The 14835-nt window shown below is 41.3% G+C and overlaps 2 protein-coding genes across 9 annotated transcripts in view; both read left to right on the top strand.

The window, feature by feature from the left end:
• Nucleotides 1-2991, top strand: part of ubr4 (ubiquitin protein ligase E3 component n-recognin 4) — a 69819-nt gene extending 66828 nt beyond the window's left edge. For all 7 annotated transcript variants that reach the window (XM_069183945.1, XM_069183944.1, XM_069183941.1 and 4 more), the window contains 2 exons: nucleotides 1143-1305; nucleotides 1753-2991. In XM_069183945.1, coding sequence (XP_069040046.1) covers nucleotides 1143-1305; nucleotides 1753-1817 — 228 coding nt within the window. In that variant the 3' untranslated portion in view covers nucleotides 1818-2991. The remainder of the gene's footprint in view (nucleotides 1-1142; nucleotides 1306-1752) is intronic.
• Nucleotides 2992-8952: 5961 nt separating this feature from the next.
• LOC102684376 (intermediate filament family orphan 2) overlaps nucleotides 8953-14835 on the top strand; it is a 48047-nt gene continuing 42164 nt past the window's right edge. Inside the window, exon 1 of one of the 2 annotated variants that reach the window (XM_015337229.2) lies at nucleotides 8953-10130. In XM_015337229.2, coding sequence (XP_015192715.1) covers nucleotides 9601-10130 — 530 coding nt within the window. In that variant the 5' untranslated portion in view covers nucleotides 8953-9600. The remainder of the gene's footprint in view (nucleotides 10131-14835) is intronic. The other variant, XM_015337230.2, reaches the window with a different exon arrangement.

The following is a 14835-nucleotide window of genomic DNA, read 5'->3' as shown; positions in this document are numbered from 1 at the left end:
ATGTGATCTGCTGTTTATGAGTTAACTTTAGCACAAGAAAGAGACGGTCAGCAGTGACCTAGCGACAGAATTGTTTACGATGAAAGTGGAAGCTGTAATTCCTCTTTGCCGTCATGACGATCTGCTGCCAAAGGCAGTCGACCTCTTTTGATTGACATGCGTTTCCCTGCAATTGTCTCTCCTTGTGTATGAAGTAATGCTGAGGAATGTCTTTCAACTCCCAGCTTTGGTCAAAATCTTTTTTTAAAAAATATGTACAGTAAAGCTTCCAGGAAGAAAAAAAACTTGGAAATGAGATTGGAACTGTGTAAACAATCTTTTTAAGCAGTTTATCCCTTTGCATTTCTTCGTTTAAATTAAATAGGTCTATCACATGGTACTGAAAAATAAGATGGTTTTATTATGTGATAGCAATGATTCCAGTGAAGGCTTATATTTAACAATATCACATCTCTAGTCTTAACTATTCTAACAAAGCTCTTTCACTACAGTAATCAAGAGCGCTCTTCTCAAACAAACGTGCCCAAACAGCTCAGAGATTCACTGATAATTCAATGTCAAAGGTTTGACTTTGCAGCTACATCTTTTAATAGGGGATTTGCCATTAGGAGCTTTAGTGTCAAGTAGGGTTCATTGTTTTGTTTGTTTTTTTAGGTATCTTAAGCAGCTTTCATGCTGAGCAATTGTTTTTTTAGAAAACATTTTAAGCATTTTTAAGTTGTTTTTTACAGACTGTCACAAGCAGCAGGCATCACGCCTTGTTTTGTGACACAATTTAAACACGCATGGTGTCAGTTCCATAACAGAGCAGTTAATGCACAGAACTGCTTTATAATCGGTTTTCCCCCAACTGGAGTTCAGTTTCCTCCTTAGTCTGACACTGCAGCTGAAGAGGGATTCTCCAGACAGGTTTCACGATAGCTTTGAATTGTCTACTGATGCCAGGGGCTGGGCACAGTGTTAATTTCTTCCAGGTAAGGCTGGTCTTTGTGAATGAAGGCAGGGAACTCCTGGGGTGCCAGTGGGCACACCAGGTAAGCTGTGGCAAAGTTAATCCATTGTCATGGCATTGCTCAGCTGGCTATTCGAGAAGAACACTGCTCTTGCCAGTGTCTGACCCTACTGCCTTTGTTCTTCAACAGAAAGTGCCCACCAGCAATACAGAGGGAGGCTGGTCCTTCTCCCTGGCAGAGTATGTGCGGCACAACGACATGCCCATCTATGAGGCCTCAGAAAAGGTGCTGCGCACCTTTCAGGAAGAGCTCATGCCCGCGGAGTCCTTCTCTGAATTCCTGGATGTTGTAGGTCAGTAACAGACTACTGTGGTGTTGGTGAAGTAGCAGAAGGCTTTAGCAATCAGCACTGCCTGACGTTTTTATAAGTAGACAATTTTTATTAACACTGTGATGAGACACGATTAAGGTAGATCTATATAAGTGAGGGAATTGCAAGATCTATTTCATATCTGATTCTTATTAAGAAATATCTTCCTCCCAATGTTGATACTAACTGGTTTCTCTTGACTGAAAATATCCTTATAATTTGGAACCATGATCTACAAAGTCCATTTTGGTGGCAGCCAAACTAATATCATAAAGGGAACCATCAGCTTTTACTTTGTTTAGGATAATGCTCGGTACACATCTGGATTATGTGTTCCTAACAGCAATGCACTGTAGCTGTCACATAGGTCTTTTGTAAGAGGCAGCTGCTGACACCATCTTAAAAATGACTTAATCCCCGTTTTGCCAGGACTGCTGTCTGAAATCCCAGACCCTGATGGCTTCCTGCAGGACCTTCTCAACTCTGTGCCCTGAGTGTGTGATTCCACAGAAGAACCCTGCCACACTGGACCTCTGACTTCTCTGCGCTGGTGTCTGGTCACCAGGGCTCTGCGGCAGGCACCTCCCAGGGTACCCCTGAGTTTTGGGGCTGACCTCTCTTTCAGCACACACAACCTCCATTGCGCAAGACTTTCATTTCAGCAGCCTTCAGTTTTGTTTTGTTTTTTCGGAATTCTCTTGAAACGTAACTCTTAAAACAAGAAAGCCTTAAGAGTTTATGCATTCAGAACCGTAAAGGTTCATGTAACAACACACAAATCAAAGATTCACCCCCATGTTGACTGATCCAACATTGCGGGTCACTAGCAAATGTGGACCCACAAATTTAGTCTAATTTGATCAGTGCATAGACGTTTTCATTTAAAGAATATAAATAAAGCTCTGAGAAGCTGGAGAAAAGGTTTCCTTTGAAATCACAGGACCCTGATCTGTGTCCTGTGTCCTTCAATTTTTTCCTTGGTTTTTACAGTGGTGTCATTGGACTCGACTCTGACTTGTTAAAATTCTGTTTTTTATGTTTAAAAAGCAGCATGCGTGTGTAGGTGTTTCTTATTTACAAAAAAAGGAGAGAAAAACAAAAACAGACAAAAAATGGTTTGTTTTTAAAATTTAACAATATATTACCCAGTTTTAGTGAAATGACATGTTTTGACGTGCCCTACAATTTCTATTGCTGGTGCTGTAGCACTGTCCTGAAGAAGGAAATTAAGAAATGGCCTGTTCTCTGTTTAAAAGGAGTTCTTTTTTTTGTGGGGGAGTAGTTATTTGGTTTGGTTTCAATTTAGGCTCTGATCTCCCCTCTCCAGCCCAGAGCTCCACCCAGTTTTTGTTCCCTCTGCAAATTGTCTTGAGTTCAGAATATAAAAATATCCAATGGAAGAATCAAGCTGATATTTTATTAATGTTTTTGCAAGTATGGTGCCACTGAGTACATTCTCAGTGATAAGGGAATTCTATACAAGAAAAGTATACATATATGCAAATTTTCAAAGGGCACCCTTGTACTCAAAGCTGAATGCATGGTGTAAGGTTTGCTTCACACCTCATAGTGGTTTTTTTTGCCTGTTCCTGCTGCGATAATGTGCAACTGTTGCTGGATGTTTGCTTTTTGGATTAGCTAAAAATTAATAAAGCTCTAATAACTGAGTGTCTGGCCAAATTTATTTGTGTATATTAGCCTGTTGTAATATCTCTCATCTCCCTCGTTCGTGAGCAGGTTTAGTCTGATTCATTTTCTTTCAGGCTAAAATGTGGTTGGGTGTTCCAGGAAAAGATGTGAATCTTTCACTTTTAACTCTCAGCTGTTCTAAGGATTTTTTTTAAATAGTCACAAAATAAAAAGAACGCTGTTAAAATGCCTGGATTTGCTCAATTTGGCAGGAAATTCTGTAGTTAGAAGCAGCAAAGAGCTGGAAATTGTCAGGAGAACCAAAACAGACGGCACATCATTTTAAAGCTAATATGAGCTTTGATTGCAGCAAGTGCTCTCCTATGTGAGGGATTTGTCCTACAAGTGATTTCAGATGAGCTTCTTACTAAAGCCCTGCTCAAATATGACCTTAATTATTATTTCCTCCTTGATTACAGATTTACTGATGGATACTTAAGCTTTTGCCTTGACTTTTCATATTTGTCCAGGATCGCCAAACTCAGATTTGCACATTTTAATACCGAATAACAGCATTGAAATCTATACAAAATGTAATTGTAAATATTCAGAAAAATATCTATGTGCAATAGCCGTTCTGCTGATTTTCAAGTTTCAAGTTTTGATCATTTTAAAGCACAGTAAAAATCAGTCGTGCTTTTTTTTTAACAAGGCAGATTGAAGTTGGCATGCTTAATAAACTTGTAGAATTTTTCACAAATGTACTGTATAAATCTACTGAGTAGCGTTAAAATGGAACACATACATATTGGAAGCAGTGGCATGTTCCTTTCATATTGCCTCTCAGTTTTAAAATCAATGCCATAGGTGAGTAAACAGCTGCACTGGGATATAAGAAGCCATAAGGAAATATACAAGGGCTGCAGGTTTACTTAGTGTGTTGGTAAACCAGCTTCAGTTGCAGTTATGAAGTACTAGAGGTATGGGGAAATGAAATTAATTTCAGCCATCAGATAGTTAATAAAGAGGCTGGCTAGGAGGACCTATTCAAATCTCACTTGACCTCCTGTTTAGAGCTCAGACTGCATTGAACCATTTTTATAAATTCTAGAGAATGTGACCCTAAAACCACTCTTCTGGGATTAGGATTTTCATTATTGTGGGATTTAGTGAAACGCATCAATTAATTGAGGGGCCAAATACCCATCCCGGTTCAGATTCCTTAGTTTCTCAGTCTTGCAGAATGTTCTGATAATCTGTATAAGAATCGGCACAATTGTCCACAGGTACTGTACGAGTCCTTTTGAAAACAAATTTAATGGCATTAAAACCATATCTTTTTTCCCCCATCTAAACCTTATCTTATTTAAACCAAAGCACCTATGACTAAATACAGTATGAGTTGAGCAAACAACTGGCAGTCTTGATTCAGTTGTGGAATTCAGTCTGAAAGGACCCAGGTTCTTAACTTCTTTTCTTGGTAAATAAAGGTGTCTTTAAAGGTGGAGGAAAAAACAAGTCTTGGATTACCCAATTTCTAGGGAATGTTTTTAATTGCTCTCTGTTAAAAAGAGTTGGCACAAAACTCTTCATAAAAAGAGCCCAAGGTGTCAACCGATGGCAGGTTATTATACACATTGAGGGATTTAAAATGCCAGTTAATGTTTCAGAACACTTGATTAGTGTTTAACTGTTCTTTGGCACCAGTATTCTCACGTTAAACAATTATCTTTGTTTTTATTGACATGACAGATGACAGCACTGATTCCTGCAACTCTCCTGTCTGTTAGTGTAACAGCCTGAGGGTGTAAAACATTGTAAGAGCAGCTCTGCCAAATGTAGGCTTCTCTATGCATTTTGATATTCATATAAAGCTGGTTAAATAGTTTTCTGGCAAGACTTACCCAGTATTGGCAAGATTGCATTTTTGCATAAAAACAAATATTTGGCATTTTCTGTTTGATCACAGTGGCAGAGGGGTGAGTGTGGAGCTGGGTTACTATCGGTGTTGTGTTTGTGTGTTTTTCCCTCATGTTTATGGCCTCAAAGGACCTCAGTTCTTTACTTCTTTTCTTGATTAATAAAATTGTCTTTCAAAGTGGGGGGAAAAACATCATCCTCCCAGTCCAAAAACCAAGTGGTAGGTTAATTGGCTGCTGGTGTGAGGGTGTGCGCGTCTCTCTGTGTGCCCTGCCTTGCACCCATTGATGGCTGGAATAGCTCCCTCACGCCCCTGAATTGGAAGAAGCGGTATGAAAAAGATGGATGCATGGACACAAACTGAGCCGGCTACTGGAAATACAATTGCGTAAGTGTTTTTATGGGATTGGGTTGGATTTTGATACTTGTTTAATGGTGAGTTTGCCTACAAGAGCAAAATGGAGAACCGATGCATGTGTAAAGCCCAAGTGTTGGTGAGAATTCCAAATGGGGAAAAAAGAAACCATTCCATTAATCTCTTATGGAACAGCAGGGCTATCTTCTGGCTTTGTGTAAATGTTCTTAAAGACCAGTTGAGCATTGGCACCAACGTACAGGTCTAACCAGCTTGCAGTCTGCTTGTTAGCTTTCAGAGATCCATTTGCAAGCTTATAGTAGACATCCAATGTGTTTGTTTATCTGAATGTCTTCACAGTAGCCCTCAGAAGCGCATTCTGATCAAATCACAAGCACTTATCTGGAGATCAAGAGGAGGAGTAGTGAGAAATAGCCAGGACTAGAACTCAAGCCTCTTTTGGCAAAGGTCAACAGTCTTGCCCCTCTGTGAAAAGGAATGTAACCTTAGATTGCTCACATTCTTCTGTAAAAAGGAATGTGGCCAAGGCTATCAAGCCTGGTAACCTTGTTGCCCTTAAAAAATTCTGTTTATAAAGAATGTTCCTTATATTTTGATCTGAGGCCCCAATGATCACCCCCAAGTACAATACCTGGGTAATAACAGAAATGCTGAATCCAGTTTTCTTTATCCAGTGCATCAGCTGCTTCCCCATGTGAGCTGTTACAAACCTGCTATGAGATACTACAGTATCCAAAGTTAGAGAGAACGAGAAGTCACTGCCTTATGTACAAGTATGAAACAGCTGTTTTAAATGCATGTAGCGCAGCAGTAGAATAACACTTGGTTACCCCAGAGATTAGCTGTTACAGGACATGTACATTTATAGTATTGCAGATGTTTTTGCGGGGTTGCATATAAAAGCATGTGAGGTAACAATAAATATCAGAAAAAAAATGTAATTGTCCTTGTTAGTATGAAGGCCTGCTCTTTGTTATGATTTTGAATTTCTAAGATATCTCCTTTTTAATTAGGGTCCAGAACAGTGTATGCCAACCCAGACGTTGCGTAAACCACAGGTGTGCACACACCAATGACAGGACTCTAGCGCTATGAGTTGGCAACAACAGACCTAGATTGGACTTTAATTAGCCTTAAAATTAGGACAATCATAGATTGGAGATGATCAATGCGGACGGGCTAATCTGAGACAAAGTGGCAAAATGCATGTTCCTAAAACGTTCCTCTCCATCTTCGTTATCACACAATAAAATGACTAAGCAAGACCAGCTTCCACAGGGTTCTACACTGTCACAGGTGACCCTGACATACCAGGTAAGGCATAGCCCAACTTTACTGGACAGCAGGCTTTTCTTGGCAGCCAATTAGATTTGAAAGGTAATTTGGAGTAGACGAATGAAAACTGCAAAAAATTAGTACATAGTAAATTTTACAGTTTCATCATATATGCCATTACAGCTCCGGTTTCGATGTTAGTACAGTCGTGTTGTTGCCCCATTTGAACACAACTACATTAAACAAAGCCTCAAAGTCAGAGCTACATTCTAAAGTGTAATTGGAATTGAAAAATGACAGACTTCATTGGCAATTCGTAATATAAGCAATAATGATATTTAAACAAACATTAACATTAGATATAAAACATTGACAATCAATATCTCTATGCAGATCCCACCTTGTATCATAGTAACTTGCTGTTTGTGAACATAATACACTTTAGAAAAAAAATACTACCTACGTCTAACCTTGCAGTTACTTCTAAGCCTTTGAAAAAAAAATTGAAATCTGTAACCGAACATACATATAATCACACCCTAAACAAAGGAGGTTTAATAAGATTTAAGGTTGGATATCTCAGCCCTGGGGCATGTAGTAGCCTTTATTACAGCACAGAGATCAAAGCTATGTGAACTCCCCTGCTGATGTTAAACAGTAAAGCGTTATTTATTGTGAGGGGAGGGAGGATGTGACACATTTCAGTTGTTAGGATACAGCAAGACAGACCCACCCAAGGTATGACAGTTAAAAACAAACGCTTGGCACGCATTCATTGTATCTTGGAAACTTTCCAATCACAGCATGAAACAGGGCTTCTCAACATATGCATAAAATACAAGTTGTGATCATCACCTTTGGTGTCTGCCTTTGTATGACGATCATAAATAATTTATTGTATGAAGTCAAGTGACTAATGCGTTAAAATGCTAGAATCACTTAATTTTGAGTTCATGGAGTCATTTGAGTCCTGAAGGAATTTCATTTTCACTGAAAAATCAGATAAAAGAACGGACCATCAAACCCATCCACTTTATCCAGTTCACAGTTGCAGGGGAGCTGGAGCCTAACCAGGGCAGGGCACACCCTGGATAGTCCATTGCACGCTGCACACACACATTAGGATCCAATTTTCCCAGAAGCCAATTAGTATACTGTAGCTGTATGTCATTGGACTGTGGGAGGAAACCCACGTGAACACGGGGAAAACATACAAACTCCATGCAGACAGCACCCCAGGAACTGAAGCCAGGGCCCCAGCGCTGTGAAGCAGCAGGGCTAGCCACTGCGCCACGGTGCCACCCGTACTATCTTCTACGCTGTTGTGTGCTGGGGCAGCAGCATCATGACAAAAGATGCAAATAGGCTCAATAAACTTATCAAGAAGGCTGGCACTGTGTTGGGGATGAGCCTTGACCCCCTGGAGGTGGTGGCTGAGAGGAGAATACTGACCAAGCTCACAGCCATCATGAACAACACCTCTCATCCGCTTCTTGGGACTGTTACTGGGCAGCGGAGCACTTTTAGCAACAGACTGCTCCAGCTACGGTGTTCAAGGGAACGTTTCCGCAGGTCTGTCCTCCCGGCGGCTGTCAGGGTGTATAACGCTGCCCTAGGCTAGGACTGTTAGCCCTTCGTCTGCTCGTCTATGGACAGCATGTTTGCTCCATTGTACTTTTTGGACAATCAGTCTGTATAAACCTATGCACATTTTGCACATATTTTATTGTTTTTACAGTGACTACGATCAGCACATTTTGCACACACCTATGTATTTATTTATTTTTATTTATTTTGTCGTCTTTTGTTTTATAACTATTCTGATGTCTGTTTTGCTTGTCTTGGGCTGGACTGCTGTAACACATCAATTTCCCTCCGGGATTAATAAAGTATTATCTGTCTCTATCTCTACTGTTAAATCATGGTTTCCCCTAAATTCAACTGAAGCAGTTCCTTTCTTTTCCACTGACCTGAAGTGCTGTGCATTGGGATTACTATGGCTGCCCTGTGTCACTGTGGCGAGGAATATACTTCCTGTACATGAAATGCTTAATAAATTCAAGAAAATATTATCCAGCTGTTTTCAACAATGGCTTCAAGCTGTATGTCCACCTCGGGGCACATTGATGTATGTACACACAGAATTAACTTACTAACTTCGCCTTAGTCTTCGAACTGAGGGAGGGGCTGCAGCCTCTGCTCCTAAAACTACCAATAACAATATAAGTATAATTTATTAATTCGCCTTTCATTCGCAAACACGATAAAACACAACAGCGTAACTTCATCACAACCGTCGGCATGCAATGGTTAGCGCAGTAGTAAAGCCCACCAGACCAAGTAAATTAATATTATTGAGTTAATCATTTGACTTCAGACAGGTTTTCTGCCTCCGAACTTCGCTCGGGATGGGATTCGGCTGCCCGGTGTTGCAACACGATCCTGGAGCCCCTAGGAGGCAGCGCTCGGATGCGCACGACTGCTGCAAAGGAGTTGCCGAAAGCGAATGGCAGAGGCTTGAAACAGCGTAAGGAGGCGGATGTAAATCGAGAGACATTACAGCATCAGCAGCACAAGCGATAAAGCAGAAAGCCGGGCGCACCGTGTTTCATATTACTGTATGCGTTTCAGACAAAATGACAGCAAGGGATGCGCCAGTAACACCGCATGCCCATCCTTAGGTCTGAGCATGGAAAAACAAAGCTAGCGGCCTCTTTTATACTGTTTTATTTTTGTTTTGTTTTTTATATACTTATCATATTATTATTTTTTAATCCGGGATCTTAAAAGAAAAAAGGTCGCCAATTTTTCTTTACGCGAAAGGAATGACAGCAATGGCTGCACCAGATCCAGCCGCATTGCCAGCCTCATTTCAAGGATTCGCAGCATAGGAAAGTCCGCGGAGGACTCTCTGGCCTTTTTTTTTTTGGACGGGGGTGCTGGTGGGGGGAGAGAGGACGAGAACACTGGCGTTGGCTTTTAAGCACAGACGAAACGGAGACGCAGCTTTCACCGAGATATATTGAGTTGGGTATACGTCGGATTATTTTTTTTTCGCAGTTTGTTAAGAGACAAAAATGATGAACTCTTTACTTTTCGCGGAGGCAGCGGCGGGGGTCGTTGTCCCCGTCAGCGGAGCCGCTACTGGAGGTTCGGGCGCGCCGGTGACCAGCGCTCTGCGCAACGACTTGGGATCCAACATCCACGTCCTGAAGACCCTCAACCTACGGTTCCGGTGCTTCCTCGCCAAAGTACACGAACTGGAGCGCAGGAACAAGTTATTGGAGAAGCAGCTGCAGCAAGCCTTGCTGGAGCAGCAGCCCCGATACCGATACACCCGAGAGCAAGCGGTCCAGACCGACTTCACGTCCTCGGAACCGCAGATGCCCGGGCCCCCCTACCTGCACTCCCGGCTGCCCGGCACCATCTGGAGCTTCACCCACGTCCGAAGACACGGGGAGCGGTTCGAGACGCTTCAGGGACCCGGCGTGACTTGGACACATCCGGACGGGGTCGGGGTCCAGATCGATACCATCACCCCCGAAATCAGAGCGCTGTACAACGTGCTGGCCAAAGTCAAGCGAGAAAGAGACGAATACAAGAGAAAGTAAGTGATGTTTTCCTTCTGCCCGGTTAGGATGCTCTTTAAATATAAAAGTGCCGTGCGAAACGCCTAGTGTCCACCCTCTTTACTGTTACTTTTTATATCTGCTCAATTAAAGACCCCACTGTTGCCTCGTTTACCCGTTTTGAATTAGATGGTGGTGCATTAACAGAGGTTTATTGAACTACGGCCTGTATCGTGCTTTATATCGGCTTGTTTCTGTTTTAACTGTATCCTGTATTTTGACAAGGGCACGGAACAGAGATGAATGCAGGAAAAAAAATGCGCTTTATCATTTTTTATCGAATATTGCACTGCAATATACTGGTGGTTATTATTTGTTTTATCTTGGCTTCTTATTTTTGTTTCAAGGCTTTTTATTCTTGTCCTAGGGATTGCAGAATCGAGAGCAGTGTTTGGGGTTGTGTTGGGGAAGAGATGGAAAATGCAAATTCTTTTATTCTAGGTTACTAATTCTGTTAACGATTTAAGGACACTTTTTTTGGTACAACATATTTTGTTTCATCAGTTAGCTATGACAGATTTACTTTGGTCGCTGTATGGGAAGATGTAGTTTGGGTATATGATATCGTGATATGATTGGGATTTAAATTGTTGTCATTCTTTCAGTAGTACTTTGAAAGTTACTATATTTGGGTCCGTAGTTTCACTTGGTGATGGGTCCGGGTGGGTGCTTAAGTGATCACTGAAATCAGAACTAATCCAAATAATGCTTCAATTATTTTGTGTGATGCCATCTCCTGCTTTTATTCAATCATGGCTAGGTTCTCGATGAACTTTTGGTAGTGACACAGAATCTTAAACCTAGTTAAAAAAAAACAACAGCTTCTAACTTTCGCTTATTAATTATTTCTTTAAATGAGTGTTTACCTGTGGATTAATCTAATACAGAGCTGCAGAGAAAGAAGCATTGTGCAGCTTTTCTGAAGTCGGCTGTTGTGTCTCTTTTACACTGTAACGACCGGTCGTGTTTTAGAGTTCACCGCTGTAGGTTATGTTACCAATCCTTCAATCTTTTTGCACTTTACCGTCGCCGAAAGCTGAAATATGATCGTTACATACATGTATGTATCCTTTTGTAGCCAGTTCTCCAGCTGATTAAATGGTTTAACTTGAGATAACCAGCAGTCCTGAAACCAGCTTTCCGGGAAGCGGAGAAACGTCTGTGCTTTGACCCGTTATTTCTACAGCAGCAGCCGCTCAGAAGAGTTTGGCTGAACGCTGTTGCTCTGCTTCACACACACATATGGGCAGTGCATCGTCTTCCTCTGAGTCAGGGGGGTAGTCAAATCCATTTCTTGCCGGAGGTTTGGGTGTCCATTCCTGGTCCCTTCGGAGCAGAGCTTGAAGAGCTGGGCGAAGCTGTTGAACAGGTCAATTTGAGCCAATAATGAGCTGATTCAGGCTGGTAGGAGCCCTGCTGGACTGAAACTGAAACACCAGCCCTCCAGGACCAGTATAGGGGACCCCTGCCATAGTCCTTATAAATCATTTACTGAACTGACTCGTCATGGCGTAACCCAGGTGCTCGAAGATCTCTTTGATTAGTTGGGATTGTCTGGGACAGATCCTCACCGTGATGCGGACGTGCCAGTGCTCGCTGCCCCTGCTCTAAACCATGTGCAAGGCGGGTTAGCATAAGCGACTGCTGTAGAAGCCAGATAAAACATGAACGATTGGAAAGCATATGGTGAACTCGCATGGAACTACCTTTGTAATTACAGGGAAAGCTGTGACAAAATGGATATAGCGGGGCGTGTGCAGCTCACTTTCAGTGCATTGCAGCAGTATACAACGTTTGGGTTGCAAAACAGGAAACGAGACAAGAGATCTTCTGTGAGACAACACACAGTCAAAAGTAGTTTTTAAAGTTAGGAATGGCACACGTAGAACAGTGTTTGTTTTTCTCAGGCGCAGATGGAAAATGTATCGGATATCTTGCTTAAGTTATTTTTTGTTTATTTTGAGCAAAGCTGTAAAACAGCACAATGGCGAGGTAGTCCTGCCAGTTGTAATTAAAAAAAAAATGTTTTGACAGTAATCTAAGCCTCTGGATGTTTTCAGAAACTCCTTTCTGTCGCAGTCAACCAGATAATGATGAGTGATAATCCCTTGACAAGGCAATTAGAACCTAACGTAGGTTTTGACCATTACAGCCTGGTTAGGTGGCAGAATCCTCTGGTGGCTTTAACGGACAAGTAAAATGCTGGCTGGTGTCTGGGGTTTTAAAGGAAGCTAACCGCCTGATTTTGATTAATAAACGCCTATTATTCTGTCCCTGTGCACATGAAAAATTGTACAGTATGTGAGCCTGTAACCAATGTCCAGACTCGAAGACAGAGTCTTAGTGCAGACTCTCTGCTTCGTAGGGTGATGAAGGAAATGGCATAACTTAAGAGTCTCTCAGCTGCGCGTTTGTGGCAGCTGGGGAGAAGATGGACCGCAGAATTGAAGAGCTCATAGCCATCTTTATGTATGAAGGCTTTCTTTCATTCTATTGCCCATCCCCATTTGCATGGCAGATTTCAATAGGGTATAATACAATTCCGAACTATTTTTGTTTTTTGTCTCCACTATATTTTGACTTGCAAAGCCGGCGTAGACGCCTGTTGGAAGATCAGATTTGTGTAACAATTTCTGTGACATATGCAAATGCTATTCAACATACATTTATTTAATCAGTATAATGCCACAAGCTCTCATTAACTTGCAAATACTTCACCAAGCAATACAGTTGAGATACACTGGATTTGGATGTGATGTAATGAAATTTGTGGTTCACACCTTATAATGTAATGTCTTATTCGCATGACCCACCTTTATCTTAAAGCAATGAAAAACAGACTTTATCCACCATGACCTAATCTTCTGTGGGTTTCTGCTCTGCGCTGTGGTACAAGAATGCCTTTATTTGGTCAGCTCAGAAGTATGAGGGTTGTACACACCAAAAGAACAAAACTCAGCTACTGTATGTCATTCACAGATGTGAAGGGATTTTTTTCCTTAACTCTACAGAGAACGTTTTATTGCCTTATTCTTTTATTCAATCCCCCTTAATTTAAATATGATTCTAGCTTCATTGGGAGTTTTACATTTTTCAGTATTTTTTTCCATATTTTTTCATATACAGTACGTGTTTGCTGTGATTTATAGACTGTTTAAAATTTATGGAACTTGTCCCACAGAAGTGAGATAACCAGCATCCAGCTTTGAAACAAAGCACCAACTTGTTAAACTGAAACCTGATTTAAAAAGAAATAGTGACAAACATGTTCATTGTGAAATGAGCTGAAAATGTTTCAGTGCAATTAACATGATCCTTTCAAACGGCCGTAGAATGGTGGAAAGAATCCAGTGGGTGGATAAATCTGCATGCATTGCAGAGCCACAATGATAAACCATTTACAAGCTGTTAGAATTTAAACCTTTGGTTTTAAATTCATTACCTGTAATCAACAGGTTTGCGTGTGTGGAAATGAAAAACAGCTTGAAGATTTGCCTTAAAGACATGATTATAGCTCACGTACCTGATTTAGGAACCAAAGTGCTGCCTGACATGGAAAAACTTGGGTGTTTGACATATGGTAATGACAGTTACGTATAAAGCTATCATCACTGTTTGCACATCTTTCAAGTTATGCTTTTAGAATTCTTTGCAGTGAGCTCTCTCTGTTTGGGAAGGTCAAAGAGCATTATCGCACTGTATTGCCTGTCTGCATTCTTTAAGGTGATGCTATTTTCATTTTCATGTGAACATCAGATTAGCCCCCAGAGATGCAACATCTTGTTTATGTTCTGGAGTGCACTGTTAAAGCTTACTTAACAGTAAGTGAAAACGATAGTTGATTATTTGGAAAGCATTCTTCTGTTTCCTGTTCAGCAGGTAGCAAATGATGACCGTGATGTGGAAAGGTATTGCACAGTGCTTTCTAAACCAATCCTTTCTCCTTGTGGTTATTTTGGTTGAGGAGATGTGATTTTTTACCAAAACCTAGGAAACTCTGTCGTGAATTGCCACTCAAGTAAGAAGCATTTGTTTTTGTGCGATTTTCTGCTTGGTGTACGTCACTTATTAAGGATCAGTTTCACAGACCCCGATTAATGATAGTCCTGCAGCTGCTTTCCAGGGCCATCCAGGATTGCTGTTTAGTGTCGTGCTTTTTTTGGTGTGGTAAGATCTGTGCAGGATGATTCCATGACACTGTGCCACTGTTGCTCTGGGAAAGGGCTGGAAACAAACTGGTCTGTGATTCCAGCGCGGGCTTCTGTCTGTTACCTTCCGTGCCCTGTTTTGGAATTCTGTATCATGCCCCAGCTTGGCTGCTTATCCTGGATCTTGCATGATCGGTGTCAAGAGGCCAGAATTGTGTGCTGTCTTTTGAAAGATACAGGTAGTCAGGGTGTGGACCTGAGCTCGCTTGTTTTGTGTTCCAAACTCAAGTCCCCATTTATTCTTTTGGGATCTTAATAAAAAAAATAAAAATGAAAAGGTGGTAGAGGTAAAGATTAATGATTTTATTTTTCAAAATTCTTCCCGGCTGTGTCTCCTGTTTTTCATTTGTCCCAAAAATGAAATGCAAAGCACATCAGCTGAGCGGTTCTTTTTCATACTGTCCTGGCGTATTAGTGTGCTCACGCTTGTATAAATTGTGTACATCTCAACCTGCATACAATAAACCACACTACT

Source organism: Lepisosteus oculatus, chromosome 25, assembly GCF_040954835.1.
Source record: "Lepisosteus oculatus isolate fLepOcu1 chromosome 25, fLepOcu1.hap2, whole genome shotgun sequence".
NCBI lineage: Eukaryota > Metazoa > Chordata > Actinopteri > Semionotiformes > Lepisosteidae > Lepisosteus > Lepisosteus oculatus.
Note: the sequence above shows the minus strand (reverse complement) of the source record. Positions and strands in the feature narration are given on the sequence as shown.